General features: G+C 38.6%; 1 protein-coding gene across 2 annotated transcripts in view; it reads right to left on the bottom strand.

Moving 5' to 3' along the window:
* Nucleotides 1-1,449: 1,449 nt before the first annotated feature.
* Nucleotides 1,450-23,408, bottom strand: part of LOC111156999 (cyclin dependent kinase 13) — a 124,409-nt gene continuing 102,450 nt past the window's right edge. Inside the window, exons 10-14 of one of the 2 annotated variants that reach the window (XM_022518204.1) lie at nt 15,050-15,166; nt 14,358-14,489; nt 7,877-8,082; nt 5,142-5,591; nt 1,450-4,509 (exon numbers count right to left, since the gene is read on the bottom strand). In XM_022518204.1, coding sequence (XP_022373912.1) covers nt 3,659-4,509; nt 5,142-5,591; nt 7,877-8,082; nt 14,358-14,489; nt 15,050-15,166 — 1,756 coding nt within the window. In that variant the 3' untranslated portion in view covers nt 1,450-3,658. The remainder of the gene's footprint in view (nt 4,510-5,141; nt 5,592-7,876; nt 8,083-14,357; nt 14,490-15,049; nt 15,167-23,408) is intronic. The other variant, XM_022518205.1, reaches the window with a different exon arrangement.

The following is a 23,408-nucleotide window of genomic DNA, read 5'->3' as shown; positions in this document are numbered from 1 at the left end:
TTAGACACTGGTAACTATTTTAAGTCCATTTTCTTGTTAAAAAGTTAAGTGTTTCCTGCAGAATTTAGATAAGGCTTAGAGGGACAGCCCAGGCAACCCATCTCTGAATCTTTTTCTTAGCTATATAAAGCGAGGGGACGTATCGTATGATACTAGATTATTAGAACATACGTTTCAGACTTTAAAAGTACCCAAACCAGTATCCCTGAGGATCAGTAGATCTCCATTCAGAACTTGTATTTCAGGTTTACTTTAAAAAAAAAAAGAAAGAAAAAAGGACCTATGGTGGAAAGTTGCCTAAGATTGGACTGTGCTCCCAGCAAACACAGCAAAACTTTTGACTCACAAGTTCCTGTGAGTAGTTTGGAAGCATTTAACCCATTTCACCTTCCACCTTTCTTAAGAAATCCTGATCTTTTCTGCAGATTGGCTTTTTACAAACTGGCCAGATGCAAGTTAAAATTTGTTTTCATGATAGAGTTTCCAGTTGTTCTATTTCTTTCTGGAATGTTATTTCTCTATTCCAATTTGACTGTAAAATTTCACGCTCACATTGTCATCTCTTACATTCACTTACGTATAATTTAGATACAGCTGAGTAGCCTGTCAGCCCACCACAAGTATGACTTAATGCCCTTCGCGGTTACTGACATACCAAGTACTCGACTGTACTGACGCGTCCCAAGTACTCGGCACTGGGCAGGCGCTGACTGTATGTTCACTGACAGAACGAAGCCCTGAATCACAGCTAGAGCATTATCCTAATCCACATTCCCCCAAACCATTTTCATCAATCACCCCTTACAATGAGTCTCTGAGAATTTCATGGGTGACCACAAGTCTCCAACAGATAGGAGACTTGAGTTGCATGCAGGAACTTCCTGGGTCAGGAAACACAAAAGGGAACTTCACAGGGGAGACAGTAAAATGTCGTTTTGGTAGGTCAGCCTTCTGAGCCTTCAACTTTCAACTTTATAGTTGCCATCTGACTTACCTGTGTCTGTCCCCAAAACTTAAGTAATGTATTATGTTCCTGAGATTTCACTCAGGAATACTCAGGGATTACGGTAATTATAATTTGGAATTAGTGACTTCCATCCCTGTTCTTTTTATGAAACCAAATTTGCTCAAGTATTCAATGGTACGGAAGGGATGCATGAAGATTTTTACTACCGTATTTCATCGATTCCTCTGTAGACTAACATCTCTGAATTTGGGAAGTGTCTTCTAATTCATGCATCTTAGCACTGTGTCGTCGTTTAATTGGCAACAGTTTTTTTCTAAGTGGTACGTAAAATATTGGTATGTCTCACAATTAACGATGTCTTAGGGTAATATTAGAAGCTGTAGTTCAAATTTCCAATTTCAATCAACAGTTTCCCTGTCCTCCCAGCCACTCACCCAACATAAATACATAACTGAAATGTTGGAAGAACTATCCAAACACAGTTCAATTTTATATAAAATATTTAATTTTTAAAACACAGGCTATTCATGTCACATAAATATCTTCAATTTTAGGTTAGCTGCTATGGTCAGCAGAATTATCGAGTGTGACTATTAAGAATAACTTAGATACTGTCACTTATAGGAAAGTCTAAAGCGCTAAGACTCACCATATTAAAATTTCAGATACTTGAATACTGTAGCTATTTTGCTAAATTTCAAAATATTTCTTCACTTCCTGCAATGTAGTTTTATTATAAGTTGTTAGTACGCAATATTCAAATAAAAGCAAAATAATTTTTCTTCCATTCATTTCTTTCTCCCCAACAAAAAAAAAGTTCCATCGAAAAAATAAAATGATCAACTGACATCAACTCATTTTATAGCAGTAAAATGGTAAAATACCCACTTTAAAATATCCTTACTGTCACCAAACTATAATGTTTCCCATATACTGTTTTGAAATGAAGGGTCACAAGTCAGATAGAGGGCGTGGGGGTAAAAAGACTGAGTTTAGAACTGGAGCAATTTCCATTCTAAAACAGTTCTTTCAATTTACAATTCCAATCAAAAAGTAAGTTACCAGGAGAACAGTTAAAACAAAATGGCTAATTGGCACGACTCTCATTTCCAGAGTTTATTTTTCCATTTAGTGATAACGGAAACACTGGTTCTTCACCTTTGGTTCCTTTCGAGAATTATTATAATTCCGTGTGCGCGTGATTGTGCACAAAAAGTTAGTTAGACTTGACACCATTATGGCTTACATAAGGGTTAGTCTGTCATTTTTTTTATGCTTTTAAAAAAAGAAAAAAATGTTAAAAATGAACTAAAGTTGCTCTAAGTCTGGCAGAAGTCGTAATAAACCTCACAGAAGGTAAGAGGAGGGAAGATAAGAGGTTTCCTCTCACTACTTTTTCCTTTTAGCATCAGTAAATTCAATCTAGGCAATGTTTCTGGTTAACAAACTGAACAGTTAATTTTTTCTTAAAATGGCAATTGCATAACTTAAGATATATGATGTTTACCACCCCCCCACCCCGATAAACTTTAACAGAATCAGGGAAATTCTGTTTCTGAAGCCTTGCGTCTACACTACTGCCTTCCAATGATCCATGACAAAAGGAAACAGGGACAGTACGGCAGCCCGGAAAAAAATGGTACTCGGAAATTCTCATTTAGCTATTACTTTCAACCACTTAAATGACATAACTTTGTAGAACTTCTTGGAAGTAACGAGGTCCTGACTGGAGTTCTAGTCCCTTTCTTTGCTCTCACTCTCCTATCAAGACGAGGTGACAGTGGAAGGTAACACAGCCCAACGACAGGCAGGAAAGAAGAAAGTGGGACAGGCAGAGGGAATGGATCTAGCAGGAACTGACAGGCAGCCCCGAAAACGCTGGAGAGCTCCCTGCCTCTTCAATACAGTGTACTGATTCCCTTTAGACAAATGGGTGTAAAGGTTAACTGCTTTTTCAGACCTTAAGCTTACCTGTTAAGGCACTTACTTACCCTCCCCACCCCATATTTTTCATATAAAACCCACTATTTCATTTGAATGCATTTTGCTCGGCTATGATAATCTGCAAAATAAAACAAAAATAACGTTGACCATTTTTTTTTTTTTATAAAACTGTTGCATCAAGAGAAAGGTTGTGTTTTATTTTCTGAAGTGAGCACAAAGTACACCTTTCACAATAACACTGAAAGCAGGTGCAAAGACTGACAGTGACCTTTGACTAAAGGTAGCTTTGTAAAAAGAAAATACCAAATAAATCAGTGCCCTTTCTGATTGTTGTAAAACTGAGGGGGGCGAGGGGGGGGGTTGGTTGGTTGTTACATAAAAGTTGGTCCAAACTTACAAAAAAAGCACAAATGTGCATAGTTCAGAAGATCTGCAAGAGGGCCATAAAAGACTCTTATGTCCCTAAGATTAGCATCCACTTAAAACTGCAAGAATACAAAATAAAACTGTTAACTAGAATTTGTGAAGATGTACAATCAACAGATCTAGTTTTTAGAACAGCATGAATTTAAGCAAAGGTTTTTTTTTCTTTTTTTTTTTTTAACTATTGTATGCAAGACCCTTTTCCACATAAAAATAAAGCTGTTGTTGAATTAATATTATTCAAGTCTCTTGGATTGCTGCCTTAAACTGCAGCTAGAAAAGTCTTTCCAGATAAAAATGATGTGCCTGAGGAAAAACAGATACTCAGTATGGTAACCCTCTGCCTCGACCCCTGCCAGCTGGTGTGCTCATGTGTCCCCTGTATCCTTGTGAATATCCAGGTCCTTGGGCAGGAGAAGTCCAGGTCTGCCCGTGCATGAGGCCGGGGCCACCCGGGTTTTCCTGTAAGTTACCACCATAGTTATAGTTGTGCATCTTTGCTGGCAAAGGATGAGTACTCTCTGGCCCTGCGGGAGGGTCACTGCTGTTGGCCAGGACCGCAATGGGGCCATGGCTATATTCAAACCTGTGGTCCTTGTCTCCACTAAACAACATGGGACCGGTATTGAGGTAAATGTCTCCATATCCAGCTACTGAACTGGGAAATGACTCGGAAAAGGCTGAAGGCTGAGGCGGACCACCAGAATGAGATGAAGCAGTACTGTAGTTATCCAAAGACTGAATATCCGAGTTTCCAATGAAGCTCCGTCGTTCCAGTGTTGGAGCGGAGCTACCTCCCAGCCCGTCACTGCTAACGTAGGGAGCGGAAGAGAAAGAGGAGGATCCAAAATTGTCCTTGTAGTCGGAAGTGGGTACGTAAGTGTCTCCTGCCTGGTAATCAATACCACTTTCTCTTTTGGGGTCATCCTGGGGCTGATGCTGGGCGAGCAGCTGTAACAGGGCAGCTTTCACTCCGGCGTGAGGGTCAGTTAACGCAGAGCTAGTGGTGGGAACATGCTGGTTTTCTGTCCGATAATCCAGATCTTCTTCGGTGACCGGTGGTGGTTCAGGGGGCTCAGGAGGTCGCTGATCAGGAGGCAGAATACGAGGCCGGTCTGGTTCTGGTGTGAGCTCCAACATCCTCATATCTTGATGCTGAATGAGGTCATCTTGCCCTAAGTGACGCAAAGCAAAAAAAGAGAGTTAAAAGTTATCATGGAAAACTAGAAGTTCCAAACAGTCCATGTTTCCTATGGGTGGTTGTAATGAACATTAGAAGTTCCATCTCTGGAGAAAGGGAAAAAAAAAAAAGAGAAAGGAAGGAAGGAAAGAAGGAAAAAAGGAAGGGAAGGGAAGGGAAAGCAAAAGAAGGAAAAAGGGATGGAAGTACTAATTTGCGGGCTACCACTTAAGTCTATGGTGACTGAAAAATTTAATTGCATTTGACTTCTCAAAGGTATCTCACATCTACCTATTTATCGCTTGAAGAACAAAAGCTCCTATACACAGAGTCTCTGCCTTGGTCAGTATCGTCTTGTAGTTGGAGTAAAGACTATTTCTCAACTACAGGTCTACGTGAGAAAACTCTACGGCATTCATAATGAGCCACGTCACACGTGGAGAATTTGTTAAAGAAGCTGCTCCTAGAAATAAACGACTAAGGAGACAACCTATCACCGGTGACCTGGGATTTCTCCGAACCCGTCTACCGGCGATGCCACCGGACACTCCGCGTCACCGCTGCCCCCCAACACCACGCATGCGGCGCGGGCGGCGCGTGTTAGAGGTCGGCCATCTGCACACTCACCGGACGCCGGGGTGCTAGGTTCTGGAGGTGGCCTGAGTTGTAACGACGCTTCGTGTCCTGATCCATTTTCCCTCTCTTCTAGCAGCACATCCTTCTGCTTTGACTGCTGGGCCTTTATTAACTGAGTCAGCAGAACTGCAAACGCGCTCTGCACGGCCGCCTGCGCAGCGTCGGTCTCCACTTTAGGCTGCACGCTCTGAGAAGGCTGAATTCCTCCCAGCGGTTTCGAAGACTCCTGCTGTGGTGTGGATGGATCTGTCTGTTTTTCACCTGTTGCCAAAATTCCAGCAGGAAGGTTTATTTTATTTAGCTGCTGTTGAGTCTCAGAGTTTACCTTAATGTTCAACACTTGGACAAAATCAGCCATATTAACACTTGTTTTAGACTGCAGTAGGTTTAGGAGAATTGCCAATTCACTGTGGTTTAACTGCTGTCCAGGGCCTGTTTTTACTAAAGACAAAATTTGCATTAATTAGCATTGCCGTAATTCATAGCACACCCCGCCCCCCAAAATGGCCCTGTGTGACCATATTCAAATGTACATTTGTGGGACACAGTTTAAGAAACACTGTGAAAAAGGCATCTCAGTCTAGTTCTAATTTCATGGACGTTTAAGATGGAACTGCTCTGAAGTTAAAACAACTGAAACTGTGGCCCATTCTTCAGGGGGAAATACTTCAAAAAGGAAATATGAGACTATGGCTGGAAGCCCATCCCCTACAGAGAAGCAGGAACCAGGAAAGCGGAGGAGGAGGACACCTACAGAGTCAGCGTTCTCTAAGTATTTCACATCCTTTACTCCTCACCACAACCTTAAAGCCATGATCTGTTATGAGTATGCGCCGCCCCCTTTTTTTTTAACTGAAGAAACTGACCTCCCGGACATTAACTCACATGCCCGAAGTCACACACTCTAAGTGGCTGAGTTGAGGTGAGAACTTGGGTGCTCTGATTCCAGACTCGCAGCTCTACTCACTGTACTGCTCGTCTAAAATAATGCTTTTTATATCTAAGGACTGCACCTTATTTTTGCAGTAAATTCACACTGGGATGTTGTAGACTCTTTCATAAATGTATTTTATTCAAATTACCATTTTTTAAGTTAACTCACTTTGGGAAGTTCGGACCTCCTACAGAAACATGCTTATGATGTGGACACAAGAGGGTTTTAGCTCAGCACCAGCAAAACACTTGTTTTTCTAGAATTTTCCGTTTAGGCTTGTGATGGTTACACAGGTTCTTGTGCAAGCCTCTGTGAGTCACATGGAACAAGGCTCAAGGGTATATACTACTATGGAAGCTCAGTGATAACTACATCGATAAGCAATTTCTCTAAGAATAAAAGGCAAATAGAAAAGAGACTTCAAGAAGATGAAACACTGATGATTAAGGCTATCCTTTTATTTTCTCTCTTTATATATCTTTTTTCTTTTTTTTAAAATATTTTATTTATTTGACAGAGAGAAATCACAAGTAGGCAGAGAGGCAGGCAGAGAGAGAGAGGAGGAAGCAGGCTCCCTGCGGAGCAGAGAGCCCGATGCGGGGCTTGATCCCAGGACCCCGGGATCATGACCTGAGCCAAAGGCAGAGGCTTTAACCCACTGAGCCACCCAGGCGCCCCTCTTTATATATCTTGAGATACTTTTATTACTTCTTAGTTATTTTTAGGTTAACTTGAAACAAACTTTTGCAAATTCTTCTCGTGACCTGCAGGCATTAATAAGGAAGGAGCCAAGCTTGTTTGCTGTGGCGCCAAGAACCAGTTTCCCTCATTCTCCAGTTCATGTCTCTTCAGAGGTTCTGTAACGATGCTCTCTCCTCTACAGAAAGGGCATTTTCTTATTTTAAGACAGCTGATGACGACAAAAATGGAGCACAGAGGATTAATTTCTATTTCACAAAACCAGAATTCTCACTTAACAGTGACAGTTATAAAAAGGGGCGGGGGGGACAAAAAATGAAATGCTGACCAACAAGTAACAACTGGTTTTGGTTTGTAATGTAACATGTATGAGCACTTTAATGTAGTCTGACCAAGGTCAAGTATAAGCTTGCAGCTTACATGGGAAAGCATTAAAGGTAATCTTTCTCAGACTTTCTCAGCTAATCTACTCTATATTTATACTCCACCACCAAAAGTTGAATCTGATCAGATCTGTTTTCATCAACCAACTGACCTTTAAAACTAAATGACAGAATGAGTTTAGTAAGATTTCCAACCACACTGAAAAGGTTTCATTCTCAGGAAGAAGCTGACTCTTCGAACAACTGAGTCAGAGGAAGGAAGAAATCTGTTTCCCCCAAAAAGCCTTCTTCATCATACATCAAGTCCTTTCTGGCACAACAGGAGAGTCCAATCTTTGAGATTCTAGAATATAATGGGACGTATATTAAGAGTGATTTGTGGACATCATAAACCATATAAAAGAGCTTCATTTAGGAATTTGGCTGTTTCCCTGCATCTGTCTACGACTTCCCGCACTAGGGCAGACAGGAAGTCAGGAAACCTGACCGCTCACGGATCGCTCTCTGCCGAGTCCACCTTAACCCACGGTGGCTTCCTATTGCGGCACCGGGGGGCAGTGCGCCATCTGCGCAGGCAATTCCCAGGGAAGTGTCGAGTGCGGGGAATAAACCTGAATGTTTCGGCCACAGATGCTTACACTAGAGCAGTCTCATCACCGTGAGGCCAGAACAACGGAAGAACACCGACCGCCACGCAAAGCACTACTGACCAGGTGCGAGACTCGAGTTGGCCTGAGGTTTCAGCTGCGAAGATGGCAGCGCGCCCTGCGGGGTGCTGGCCCTGCTGTCGTCGAAGCCGAGAGACAAGTCCTTCCTGGGGGCTTTCACTGTGGACACATCATCAGTCATGCCCATCTGCTTCTGTCGTCTTCGCTTCTTACTCCACAGCTCATGACAATCTTGCCATAAAGGAAGGCTGGAAAAAAAAGTATCCAATTGTGTGCAATGTTACTTCTTAACAACACCCCAAAACTGCTAACAGTCACTACAGAGTTGCTCCCCACCCCCCCCATCCCGCCAGTCGTTCCTGAAGACTGCAGACACATGCTGTGTGACTCCTCAGTAAAAATCAGCCTTGACGCCCACCCCCCAACTTCAGGGCTTCACCTCTACAGCCAGACTATTTTTCTGTGACTTCTGAATAATCAGTAAATAATCATTTAGTAAAACTATGTACGAAGAACACAAGTTCATAAAAGTATGTTACTATCATCCTTGGTGCAACCTTTTAAAGCCAGTTCTTCTCACAGTCCACCACACATTGAACAAGACATGGGAAAAAAGGGAAAAAAATGCCATTTGCAGAAAATGGAAACAGGATTAAAAAGTAGTAAAAGCTAGGAAATAATGTCTGTGAAAAACTTCCTAGTAAAAGCGTCTTACTTTTTTAATGCCCTCTTATTTACTTCCATAATGAAGTGCTCTAAAATTAAACTATGCTACAGAGAAGTTTCAAAAATAGGTAATCCAGGCTCATGACTACCCATCAACAAAGAGTTCTGAAAAACTAGCAACTATCAAAATCACCCACAATTCTGAAACAATTCTGCCTTAATGTGATTTCATAAAACTGACAACACTATACAGTAACTTTTGCTTAAAGACATAAATGTTTGATTTATAAGTTGATTTCTTCTTATCCTAATAAAAATTCCAGTGGGAAGTTACTATTATATCTATTTTAAAGATGAGAAAATTGAGGCTTGGAAAGGTTAATAAACTTGCCCAGAATAACTACAAATGTCCTTACACAGCCCCAACCTGGTGATAGATCTGCCATCTTTAACCTGGATATGTTTCCCTCTAGGGATGCTCTCCAAGGGGTACACCTGAAACTGCTGTAAAATAATTCGCATCTCTCTTTGTCCTCTTTTCCTGACTTCGATCCTTAAGAGTGGCCTGCACAGCAAGTTCGTTCACACCTCCTCTTCCAGTTACTCTCACCTCAAGTTATAAAGTAAGGGCATATGCAACAATATGGTCCAATCTTAGCAATATAATATTAAGTAAAAAAAGGCATTCCCAAAAGATTACAAACAGCATGACACCCTTTTAATAAATTTTTAATAAAATTAAAAACAACTAAAATTTTTAAATATAACTTTTTATGAATACATATAGATGGCAACAAAAGTATATACAAAAGAAAACAGGGATGATGGTTACCTCAGGTGGAGGGAGGCAAGGGGATAGGTTGTAGGGCAGGGGGTGGGGAGAGGGGATGATATGACTAACGGAGGTTATTGTCAAGGTTCTAGCTTTTATTTGGTAGGTTCATGGCTGCTTATTAAAATCATTTAAAATAACTAAGTAACTAAAAGAAAAAAAAGAGAGCCATGCATGGACCAATGATGAGTGACACAAGGATTATGATTAAACCAAGTCTATGCACCTGAGGTCCAAAAACAAAACAAAGGCATACCTCTCAGCCATCTTACTATGGTGCATTGCCTCAGCGTGTAAAAACCTCCTGGAGTAACAAACAAAGGTACAATTTGAAATATTGATATTGGGAAGCTTTAAGGCATCATAAACCCGCCGAAGACTTTCCTTTCTGTGCGCTGTGCGTGTGTATGTATCTTAAGATGTGTGGCCTTAGTCCCTGGTGGGATATTCTGAATTCAGATACACAGCGGAGTAGGGAAACTGGAGTGACTTCACTTCCAGGCTCTTGCGGCAAAGCCCCATGAGAGGAAAGCAAGCAAAGAACTCCACTAACAAGGGCTTTGGTTCCCTCCCACAGTTTAAAGCTAAGAGCTTCCTCTATGGATTATCTCAGCACTCATCTCTAGGAAAGAAAAGCAATACCCGACAAACAGCTGAAACGTACAGGTTAGTGACGCTGACTCTGGATTCACCAGCAATGTTTTCCAGGATGACCAAATTGTTATTTGCTTTTCTGAAGGTTCAAATACTGGCTCAGCCACTTACTTATTGTGTCTCATCAGGCAAGTAACTTGACCTCTGTGCCTCAGTTTCCTTATCTTTAAAAATGAGATTAGCAATACAATCTACCTTATGGGGTAGAGGTAATACATGTTAACATACGCAGGCGCTGACAGTGCCTCTCACACAGCAGGCACTATATTCATGTCTGATGCCATTTACCACCATTCAACACGATAGCTGAAAACTACCTTAATCAAATCACATCATGAAATATTTATTCCAATTACAGTTGATCACATTTTATCTTAGAAATTGTTCCGTGCTTTTTACTTGCTGTTAAGAAAAAATAAAATTATAGGCTAGCTGTCACTCTAATTCACTTTTTAGCAGTAAATGCCTTCTTTTCGTTAAATCAGAAAAATATTACACCACGTCTCATACAACTAATGTAGTTGTTTTGGTTTTATAATATCCCATTCTCATTTGATTATTCCAAAAAAATGACACAAGTTTAATACATACACAGAGCTCCCAAAGGAATACCACGCCAATGCTTTTCTTCACAGTCCTCACCTCACAGATAATTGATCATTTTAACTACCTATTACATATTACAAAATAATGAGATGCTTATATAACTCTTAATTTATATATTAAATCGATAGCATTATAATTTCAACCTGACTGCTTTAGTGATATATCCCTAATTTATTACTGGGTTACAGCCTGTTCACCAAAATGTGTATTAACATCCTTATTTTTAATGGAGAAATGCAGTCAGTTGTGTTCCGATAAAAATTAAGTGAATTTAGGTGATGTGTTTGACAATATGAAGAGAGTTTCCAATTAGGTTACGTGGCAAGCGTTTCCCATTAATGGGATGTATCTACAGTTCCAAGGTTTCCACAAAAACATGTAATAAGAAAAACAATCTAACATACGGACTGGCCAAGTTGTACTGACATTACATGTTGACTTCCTAAACTTTTCTACATATACTAGATGAAACAAGCACTAATAAAAGAAAAAGTACCAAGTGTAAAAAGTCATTTAGGGGCATCTGGATGACTCAGTTGGTTAAGCGACCAACTCTTGATTTAGGCTCAGGTAATGATCTCAGGGTTGAGAGATTTGAGCCCCATGTTCGGGACTACACTGGGTGTGGAGCCTGCCTAAGATTCTCTCTCCCAGGTGCCTGGGTGCCTCAGCTGGTTAAACGGCTGCCTTTGGCTCCAGGTCATGATCCCCAGGTCTGGGATTTCTCTCTCGCAAATAAACAAAAATCTTTAATAAAAAAAATTCTCTCTCTCCCTCTTCCTCTGCCCCTCCCCAGCCCCCTACCCCTGGTTCATGTGCCCTCCTCTAAAAAAAACAAAAAAAAAAAAACAAGAAGTCATTTAATAAGTATTGGTAAAGCTTCTTTAGCTTACTTTCTCAAATTTTGAAAAAAAATGATTAATTACTGGATTAAAAAAAAAGTCTCTTCAAGTCACGTGGTTTCCAATTCTTTACTATCAAGAAAATTATGAGAAAGAATCCTGAAGTTGACATCTGAAAGATCATTATGATAATTTCTGATGACAGGGGCGCCTGGGTGGCTCAGTGGGTTAGGCCTCTGCCTTCGGCTCAGGTCATGGTCTCAGGGTCCTGGGATCGAGCCCCGCATCGGGCTCTCTGCTCAGCGGGGAGCCTGCTTCCTCCTCTCTCAGCCTACTTCTCTGCCTACTTGTGAGCTCTGTCCAATAAATGAATAAAACCTTTAAAAAAAAAATCTCTGATGACAAATCACTATGTGATTTTTGCAAGCCATGTGGAAGAAATGCAAAGAATTCAGTGACAAAACTATGACAAGAGTCCATCTGTTCGTGAAGGCTTATTTACAAGGGTACTTATAAAAATAAAAAATAAAATTATAATTAATGTGGGACTTTGTCATTCTAGAATAAGGAGTATTAACTGATAGATATTAAAATTACATGGGGGGGATCATAGCCCTACTATTTCATTAGGTTGCAGCACCAACCAAATTTACATATACATACATACATATACACACACACATATATATATTCATTTTTTATTTTTTAAGTAGGCTACACACCCAGCATGGAGCCCAACATGGCTTAAACTCATGACCCAGAGATCAAGACCTGAGCTAAGATCAAAGAGTTGGACACTTGACTGACTGAGCCACCCAGGCACCCCTTTCTTCCCTTTTTAAAAAAAAAATTTTAATTGAAGTAGAGTTAACATATAACATTATATTAGTTTCAGGGGTACAACATAGTGATTCAACAATTTTCTTTCCATTTTTAAACTTAAATACATACTAGTAATATTTGCAAAGATCATTTGATCAAGAAGAAAAAAAAGGCTTTGTATTTTCTAAATGACTCTTGGTGAATATCAAAATGCTAAGATATTTTGATCCCGCTGGACACATTTATAAGAGTGATGTAACTGCCCGTTTGAAAATGTCAACACTCACCATACACTGAAATTTATATCTTTTGCAACTATTCCAACCCTTGATTAAAAAAAGTTTATACACCAATTAAAAAATGTGCTCAATATAGCTTTCCTGTGGACCAATTAAACCAAGAGATCAACTTAGTATTACCTTGGGAGAAAAATGACCTTATATTCCTCTTGACAGGATAAAGCAAGAAGCTCACCTCACTACCTCAGTAGTATTCTTGACACATACACAAGGATACTCTAATTCTGATCACAAGAAAGCAATCAGAGCTAGATTACAGAATGTTTTACAAAACAGGTAGCTTCAACTCTTCAAAAATGTCAATGTCATAAAGGCCCTACCCAAAGAGTAATTAAATAAAGACTGAAGAGACACTGCAACTAAATGAAATGTGTGAGCTTTGAATGAATTCTTCATCCAAGACAAAAAAAAACAAAAAAAAACCCCAAAATCCAGACTATAAAGGAAATTACTGGGCCAACTGGAAAAATCTGAATATGGACTATCTACTAGATACTGCAATGTTAAATTTCTTACGCTTTATAATCATACTGTAGTTATAAAGTCCTAGTTCTTACAGAAACACAGCAAATTACTGCTAAGTGTGTCACTCTCACAATATAATAGTTCAGGGAAAAAGGCTTATTATATATAGTGATAAAGCAGATGTCAGTAACTACTGAATCTACATGAAAGGTATACAAATGCTCATTGTACTATTCTTCCTGTTTTTCTGTAGAGGTGAAATGTTTCCAAATCAAAAGTTGAAAAGAATTCTTCTTTGAAGGAAGAAGAGTCAAAGTTTCAACAGAATGATTCAGATCCTTCAACATTCAAATGATAGATCCTTTTTGTCTTTCAAACCATCCAATAATGGCAATTCATATATAGTTCAATAAAAACTTAATAAAGCTGAATATGAAGGTCTTAGAAAACATAATAAGCCCAATCTAAGTGATAAGTGGAAGAGCCAGGATTTGGAACTCCAAAGCCCACGTTTGTTCATTCATAATATGCTAATTTTATTACATGGAAACATTTTATTGTAGAAATAGGCTTGCTTTTTTAACAATTTTTAAAGTTATCCCTACAAAGTTTCTAGAGCCTATCAAAAAGAACCAAATGGACCGCTTTGTTCCCCCCCTTCCCCCCCAAATAAATCTAGAGAAATTATAGGAGCCACGAGAGAATGAAGGGTCAAGAACCCAGCTACTGTGACTCCCAAACTCTATACATTTTCTCTCAATCATACGATAAATTCATTCTATACTGGCTTTTGTTACTAACGCTCTTAGGATTTCCTACTGGCTAGTCTGCCAAGGAGCATTCCAGAACTGCTCTTTCTTCCTGAACTCGCTGGCTCCACCCTGAACTAGATTTGTATTCTTGGGCAAGTTTCTTAACCTCTTTGAGCCTGCTTCCTCCTCTGTAGAACAGTGACAATAATAATACCCACCTGATAGGAGGGAATACAAGAAAAATGCTTAGCAGAGCACTCAAATTTTTAACCATAGGAACTAGAAGCAGGATGCACACTAGGTCTGGTGAAGCAGTACCACAATAATACTGGCGGCAGGAATATTAGGGTTGAAATCTAGTAAAATTAGAAAGAGGAAGGCTGCTTTTGCTAATCCCGGTTAGCTGAACATGAAACAAGGTTCTGCCTTCTAGATGTACGAATTATGTGTGTTACTACTACTCTATTTCTTTTGATTCATGCTATTTCTTTTGACCTAACTAATCATGGAAGAGCTTCTGATTGTTTTATAGCGATGCTATTAAAACTGGCCAGATGGGATCTAACGTAATGAAAAGCCACTTACTCTGGTGGAGGCATTTTTGAGGGTTCCACGTCCCGCAGGAACTCGCACTGGAGCGCCTGTTCTGCGGTGCAGCGCTTACTGGGATCCAAGGCGAGCATGTAATCAAACAAGTCTAGTGCGGCTGCAGGAATACTGGCAGGAGAGGACGACAGAAGTCATGCATGGTCTCTGACACAAGCTTAGTGTTTCTTTAAGCTGACATTTCATAACATGTTTGCTCTACTTTATTCCAATAAATTCCAAATTTTCCTTTGAAGAAACAGTCATCTTCACATAATTTTTTAAACTACTATACTAAATAATTTGAAATTTGGCCAACAATGGTGTATCTTATTACTGTTGGAAATTTGCGATTATGCCGTAAATTAAGAACTGAATAGAACAGTTTCCTATAACAAAATAAAAACCTGAGCTCAAATAACATGAAAGTTGCTTCACTAAATGGTGTTCCAGTTCTGTCATGTAAGCTCCAAAGGAAACACACACCCCTAAATCACTGATACCATAACGACAGTGAGATGGTAATTTGCATGTAGCAAAGGGAAACGCAAAAGTTAAGGTCATAGAAGAACTGTGATAGGTCTACCTTGGGTCAATAGAGGACAGAGTGACATTTAGAATTCTTAAGAAATAAATAAAAAAAAAGAAAAAAAATTCAATGCGATATGGACACTTAAGCATCCCCTTCTTACAAAACAAATTCTTCTCTTAACTTTCGACGATACTGCTTCTTTGGTTTCATGGTGTTGAAATATGGTAGTTTGATTACATCGGGCCACACTGCAGGACATGGACTCCCACATATACGGCTAAACAACACACAAAAAGAGGTACATCAATATAAACTCCACAGAAGAAAAAAATACAGACAACTGCTATATAAAAATCCCCTCATCCTCCGACACAGAAAAGTTGGAGTCTTGATACAATATATAAGAAATTTCATCAAATATTTTAGCATCCCAACTTAATTACTTGTTTTAAGGAATCAATTTATTTTCAGTGGATATTTCTAACACTCCAAACATTCCAATTTCTAAAAAGAAAACCTTCACATTTGCAAAATCAAGTCTTAAAACACAGGTAACACTCCAAATATGCCGACCATATCTTGAACCAAGATGAAAAATTTTATGCCAATAAATTAAGGAACCAGAGTGTAGGTTTATGTCTTTCTTTGGTCTTATAGGTACCTGTCATTACTTCTGTGAGAACCACGGAAACAAATGTCCTACACCCAGGAAGGGAACTATACTGTCATGTCTGCTGTTGCATTCCATCAACAGGAGGACCCTCAAAGTAACACTCCTGTGAAGTTCTTCAGCTTAAATAATGCCACTGATTTCAAGGTATTGAGAAATTTTAACTGCTTTACTCTGTGCTTATCTGTAGCTTGAAACCCCTTTTTTTGTACTAAGTCCCTGTTACAATAATGTGTAGAGGTAACTCCAGCTGGTAAGCATTTAAAAATTCACTCGCCAATACGTAGATGAAAAATTTGTTAAATATGGTTAACTTGCATATACCGAACCTCAAAAATAAATGTACATTGAACATAAAGTCCTCAGCTGATCTTCACATGTGAAGAGGAAGTGTCCATGCATCACCAACTAAAAATAAAAATGTTCTGTACGTAATAAATATAAATGCACCAGTGTGCATAAACAAGGGATGACTAACGTTGTCCAGCCATCCTTTAGCTGAGCTGTAGAACGCTATCTCAGAAACATACGTATTTACATAAGACAACTGCTCATCTTTTTTAAACTATGTCCCTAAAATGTACTTTTTTGGTTTCAACAGAGTTTACGATTTTTGGAAACACAAGCTTCTAAGAAGGTAGTAAGAGCCTATTCTTTGCACATGGCCAGTCTCTTCTTCCTCCCAACTGGATTTTTACAACCTACTCAAAAATACAGTGGCTCCCTTAGGAAACAAGGCTGACCCTGGGTCTCAATCTGCCTTCCAATCCCCAATTCCTCTCTCCCCGCTGCCCAATCACACTCTTCCATGTCCGTGATCAAATTCTCTCTCCCTAGATTCTAACTAGTGGAGAATCTTTCCATTGCTCAAGATTCAGATCAAAGGTAATCCATTCAGTGCAGTCTTCTGTATCCCCATGGCCACTCAGAAGGGTCCCTTCGCATTCTACTTGCTTCTTTGGACACTTTTTCGTATTTCATGCTGCTTTGGGATCTTGGTTGACCTGCCCGTTTCGCTCACCAAAGCGAACCGAGTCTCTCACTGTTTTGTGTACTTCTCCAAGTAAGTATATAAATATAAATAATCCCTGGCAGACTGATGTGTTATTACAGAAGTAGGAAGTTCACTGCAATTTTTAAAAATGAAGGATACTTTCAACTGCAGAAATACAGGAACATGCACTCAAGATATGGAAGAGGTGCGGAATTTTGGCTACAGCTCCAAGGATAAGCAAGCAACAGACAGGTCAAAAGTAAGTAAGGGAAATGTTCCTGGCAAATAGAAGTGCACAGACAGAGTCATGAAGTAGTCAAGGACAGACATGTGGGAAGAAGACAAAGGAAACAGGTGGAACTTGGGGCTCAGGGAGGGTTAGCTGAGAGGACCTACAGGAGCCACACAGTGTTTTAAAAGGCAATTTGCCTAACTATAATGAAGACAGACTTTGAAAACAAACTTTAAAACTGAATCCTGTCTGTGATACTGGTCAAACTGCATTGCTGAAGAATCCGTTTCTTCTTTTGTAAAAGAGGTTCATTTCCCTTCAAAGCTGTGAGATTAAATGAGCTGGCATCTGGACTGTTCAAAAGCCCTTCGATAAAAGTAAGTTTCATTACCTCTTAGCTAAAGAGCTTCAATTATTTTACTCTGTGTTGTGGGAAGATAGCTGAGTGGTTATCTAGCTGGTAGTAGCACACAGGACGGAACAGACCCACTGAGGCAGGGAAACTTACTAGGAACTAGGGAAGCAGGACAGCAATTGATGGTAATTGCATATTAGCAAAAACTAGCCTGATGGCCAGCCAGTTATCTCAAAATCACTTACCGAAGAGGTCTTGAGATGTATCATACACTAAATCCGCAAATACCTGAGGTCTATTTTGGGAATCTATTCTGATCTATGTACTCTGGTATCAATACCATATGGTAGCTTTTAATTTTTGTAAGGCCAACAGGACAAAGCCTTCTATAATCCATTCCTCTAATTAAGTCTCCTCAGCATTTTCCTAGGATGAACCTAGCATCAATGCTGTCACACTCCAAAAGTAAGAGCATCTGTTTGGATTCAACTGCTGCTCTGAATTTATAGATTAATTTAGAAAGGACTGCTATCTTCAGAAGGCTTAACACTTCTATCCCAGAAATACCCCATTTTTCTATTTCCCTCAGTTTTATATTTACATTTCTTCAATTAGATCTTATATATTGCTTTTTATCAGGTTTTTTGGGGCGTTTTTGAATGTATTCTTATTCCTACTATACAGTCTAAGCAGTAAATAGAGGAGTTTTGTTATAGAAGACATCTTACATATGACATACGAAGTTTTAGATAGCCATCTAAGATCCTATGGCTCCTACCATAGTTTTAACAGTTTCTTTGAGGCTTTCCAGGTTTACAATCTTACCACCTATAATCATTTCTTCTCTATTTTTTCAAACATGGATACTTCTTTTTCCTGATATGGTATGATATGTGGCAATTTCTAAACAAGGTTACAATGCTAACGATGCCACACAATATTGGGTAGTTTTGTTTGGTTTCTAACTTTAATGGGAGTACTCCCTCTCATTGTTTACAAACGGGAAGGATGATGACTTTTGTTTTGAGAAAAACAACACATAATAAAGATAATCACAGCCACACACACAAACTCACACATATATCCTGTTAAGAATTCATTTATTCCTTTTTACTGTGGGCTTTATTTTTGTGACTTTTAAATTTTAAAGGATACATCAGTTTTGTTAGTTTCATTTTTAGAAACTATTATAATCATCATCTGCATTTTCCCCCCTGAATAACTAATGTCATGAATCATACTAAGAGCATTCTTAATACCCACGCTTACATTCAATAGAGGAATACTTCCTGGCCTTAGTAAAATACTATCATTTTAGTGTAATGCTATATCCTACTTGTTCATTTAGATGTTGTACATCAATATTCCTATGTGAGATTGGTATACAGGAGTTCTCAAAAATAGGGTTCAGACTCTTCAGGTGAAAGGTGTTATAATACATTATTTGCCTTTTCCAGTGTGTTGATTTTGCACTGATGGTACAAAGCCAATGGTGGAGAATGACTAGCACCTTAGCAAGATTCAAGGCAGTGGCACCAAACTATCAGGCAGTAAATACTCTTCACTACTATACCATCTCCTGGGGTGGGGGCGGGGGTGGGGGAGAGACACACCACATGCCACTTAAGAGTGTACTTGTTGAAGTGGTAAAAAATCATTAATGTTATTAAACCCTAACACTATTTGGAACAGTATATATCTTCTTTATATTCTCAATGATGAAACAGAAAATACTCATAAGCACTTCTGCTGCTCAAGAAATTCTGATAGCTATCCTGAGAAGCATTTGTGCAATTATTTGAGCTGCAAGCTGAAGCAGCCGTGTGTTTTTCATGGACGGTCATTTTTACCTATATGAACAAGCAACACACTATGGTCACTCAGACTTGGGTGTCTGCCAGACATTTTCTCACATGTGAACGAGTCCGCTTGTTACTTCAAGAACGATGATTGCAGTATTTATGTTCAATTATAAAATCCAAGCTTTCAAGAGAAAATTAGAATTACTAGGAAGCTTACGTCTATGCCATAGACTTGACAGCTTCACAGTAAACATCTACGGGCTTTTCTGATGAGATTAGTGGTGATAACCAAAATTATATAAAGAAATGTTACATTTAGAAGATCTGCTGAAATAGGGGACCCACTATTTTCCTTATTACCAGTGTTACAAAATCATCACAGATCCAGAGTGCAAGACAGACTAATGCATTTTAATATATTAGAATACAAAATATCCCTTCATATGTTTTCAGACTGTGTATTACAACTAACCTATAAGAAATTACCACTTATTTAGTGTAATTTCAAAGAAGAATATACACAATGACCTGAAAAGACGACCGAAAACAGCATATCACAGAGAGGGAATCCAGATGTTATTTTATTAAGCCAGACATTTCTTTTAATGTCTTTTTATGTAAAAGATATGTAAAATATCTTTTTATGTAAAAATGTAAAACAGTGCTACTCATTTCACCAACATTTATTTTAGTTTGGAAAATACAGACGTTTTATAATTAAACAATGTTAACATACTGTTTTAAAATAGGTATCTTTACTTTCTCAGTTTTAATTTCTAGTATGATAAATATCAATAGGTATAACTAGCATAAACAAAGCTCCTGGGACCTTTCACAATTTTTAGCAGTGCAGAGAAACTCTTAGCGCAAAAAGTAGCAATTTATAGGATTTTTTATGATATTCTATGAAGACACACATGCTTCATTTTTAAAAATCTGGGAGCTTCCCTTCTTTACCTATATTCTAGAACAATCAAAGTCTAAGCCTTTAAAGTTATAAAAATCTCACCTGTGTGACCATCTAGATCTCAGGCTTTGTGTGTATAGGGCCGGGGGAAGGGAGGGGAGATCAGACAGAAGAAGGGTTCTTTTCATTCCAATCTAATTTTTTCCACGATGGTAATTTTTTAAAAATTTCATAAGCAATGTATACCGTGTGATATAAAGGTTCTTTCTGGCTGCTAGAAGGCTTAGCGTTATAAGTGCGACCCTTATGTTAAAAACATTTTTTTGCCTTTATTCATCCCATCTTGTCATCACCTGTTTTTCATTTTCTTTTGCTATCACTTTTTTTTTCTAAGATTTTATTTATTTGTTTATTTGACACAGAGAGAGCGAGGGAGAGAAAGAAAGCAAGCACAAGCAGAGGGAATGGCAAGCAGGGGAAAAACAGGCTCTCTGCTGAGCAAGGAGCCAGGATGCGGGGCTCAAGCCCAGGACCCTGGGACCATGACCTGAGCTTAAGGCAGACACTTACTGACTGAGCCACCCAGGAGCTTTTTGCCATCACTCTTTTTTTTTTTTTTTAAAGATTTTATTTATTTATTTATTTTTTATTCATTTGACAGAGAAAGATACAGCGAGAGAGGGAACACAAGCAAGGGGAGTGGAAGAGGGAGAGTCAGGTTTCCTGCTGGGCAGGGAGCCTGATGGCGGGGCTCGATCCCAGGACTCTGGGATCATGACCCCAGCCGTAGGCAGATGCTTACCGACTGAGCCACCCAGGTGCCCCTGCCATCACTTTTAAACCCCCTCTATTTCTATCACAAAACTTCTGTACTTTGCCTAAAATAGTGTCTGGAACAAGCTAAGTACAAATAACTTGATCACTGCTGTGTGAAACATTTTAAGATAGATTCTGATTAGTATTCCCACCTTTCATTAGTTCATACATATTTCTGTGCCATGCAGACTAGAAGTCATCATTCCTGGGGCTTTAGATTGGGGATATATCCCAGCATTACTGCAGGTAAAGTGAGGGGAAGAAATATGTAGGAAGCTTACATTTATTGGACTCCTGTAACCCTAAGAATATGATTAGTCCTGTTTTACTTGTGAAGAAACAAACTGAGAGCACTGTGGAACTTACCCTAAGTCCCAAGGGCAGGAAGCAGCTGAGCTGGCATTAGAACCCAGGTCTGTAAGATTCCAAAGCCCACCCTTTCAATTAATACACTGCTGCCTCCTTCCTAACAGGGAGAAAACTATTTCTTTTGTCAGAAACTTAACTTTTTCCTTCATGTTTTAAAAATACTTAATGCCACAGAATCAAAATTGCAGCACTTTTATATTATTATTATTAATATTTGGTATTTTACCAACAAAAACATGCTGAAATATATAAATTGGAATGTAAAATAGTCCTCTTCGCAGCCCTCTCACAAATCCATGCTCACATAACAACTCCAGACTCTTCTGATGTGTTTGTTTTACCTAGATGGGAGCAAACCAAACACAGCCTTCTATCTAGGGGCTCATCATGAAACGATGTTGCTTTCCTGTGTCAGCATTCCCAGGCCTACCATTTCCTTTTTTATATCTATACAGTATATCACCAAGTGGATGGATTGAGCTTTCTTTTTTCTATATAGTTCACTAACAGACTTAACATGTTCATAAAATAATCCAAGTACACTCATGCCTCAGGATGGTTATTACTTTGTTGTTCCCTAACTTCACTCAAATGATACCTCTGGGAGAAACTCCCGGACTCTCTCTGTAACACTGCCTCCTATAATTTTCTATCTCCTTACCCTTATAAGCACCTGATGTATTTTATTAATTTGTCTTGTCTCTCCCAATTAGAAACCGGAAGAAGTTGTGTGCTAGTTACTAGGCACTGAGGATACAACCCCCACCCTTCATTGTATCCTCAGTGCCCCAGAACTGGCACACAACCAGAAACCAATGGATACTTGTTCGATTAATCCCCCTTGACTTGAAATGACTTCTGTATCATATTCGGAGGTCCATATAAACTTGCTTTACTTCAGGACTTTCCCTGTACTGCCACCACTTCATCTATGTATCTTGTGGTAAAGTGGTTTTAGTTGCTATAATTTTAACATACAATATGCCAAATTTTCCTTCTTTTTAAGAATTTTTCTGGTTATTTTAATGTTTATCTGGAGGGAGACTATCATTTGAAATCCGCATTAGGACTATAATGTTTATACAGGTTGAACTGTCATATTTAAAAAAGTTAAGGTTTCCAACCAAAAATGAGATATGCCATTCCCAAGAGTTACATTAAATCTACTTTACAATTTTCAGTGAGACATTATAGTTTTCAATATCCCTGGAGTATATATGGTGGTGCTTTTGTTAAAGGCATCTTCTTCCTCATGTACATTTCTAACTGGTTATTACTGGTACATATTTTTAAGAAGCTATTGCTTTTAGTATGTATGTATTCGTATGTTATATTAGGATACTGTGTTCATAAGTTTACACACAATATACACGAGCACATATTTTCTCAACACTTGTCATTTTATTAGACTCTTTCACTTAAGGCGTTTCAGGTAATTTCCTTGCAGGCTGCCTGTATGCAATGCTCATATACAAATTATGACAATACTCCCTCATCCGGCCACTCTTTATACCAGTTAACTAGTTAGTACTTCTAAAACACTCCTAAAATAATGATACTAGAAGACGCTTTCTATCATTCTTGTCTTACACCTTCTAGTATTTCACCACTAAATATTATTCTGGCTATTAGTCTACAATACATATTTTCACCATGTTAAAGAAATATACTTTTACACTTAATTTGTATTCTAGCAAATGCTTATTCAACACCTACTAAGAAAAACATATTACCTTATTTCTATTAAAGTGGTGAATTGTAATAATGGATGCCCTAAAACTGCAACATTTGTATATTCTTTGAATGACTCCTACTTGACTCATCAAGTTGATTTTTAATGAAAAGCTAGATATGACTGGCTAATCTTTCCTTCAGAATTTTTGGATTAATATTCTATAGAAATTTTTCAGGATGTTTTTGTCAATTACTGATGTATGTGTCATACTAACCTAAAAGCTTCAGGAAGTCTTATTTCCTACATGATGCAGAGAATTAGTTAAAATTTAGCTACTAAGGTAGAACTGTCTAAATTCAAATCTCGATTTTGCTGCTTGCTAGTTATATGACCCTAGACAAATTCTTCACTTTCTAAGGTTCCATTTTCTTAATTATAAAAAGTAAATGGAAGGCTGTATGAAGCTTAACTGAGGCTAATTCAAGTGAAATTCTTAGAAAAATGCTTGCATCATGTATAAATAAAAGTTAGGATCATTAATAGAAGCCCTAGTATCCAAAGAATCAGGACCACTGCCTTAGTAAGTGAAAAAATGGGTAAGAGGGAATCATGAAAAAAAAATAATAATAAAGAAACACAGATACATAATTTAAATATTTTATTGTAACTGAAAAATTTAGAATATACATTCTCCAATTT

The sequence above is a fragment of the Enhydra lutris genome, unplaced genomic scaffold (assembly GCF_002288905.1).
Source record: "Enhydra lutris kenyoni isolate GAN:26980312 unplaced genomic scaffold, ASM228890v2 scaffoldscaffold51, whole genome shotgun sequence".
Lineage (NCBI taxonomy): Eukaryota > Metazoa > Chordata > Mammalia > Carnivora > Mustelidae > Enhydra > Enhydra lutris.
This window is presented reverse-complemented; position numbering and strand designations above follow the sequence as displayed.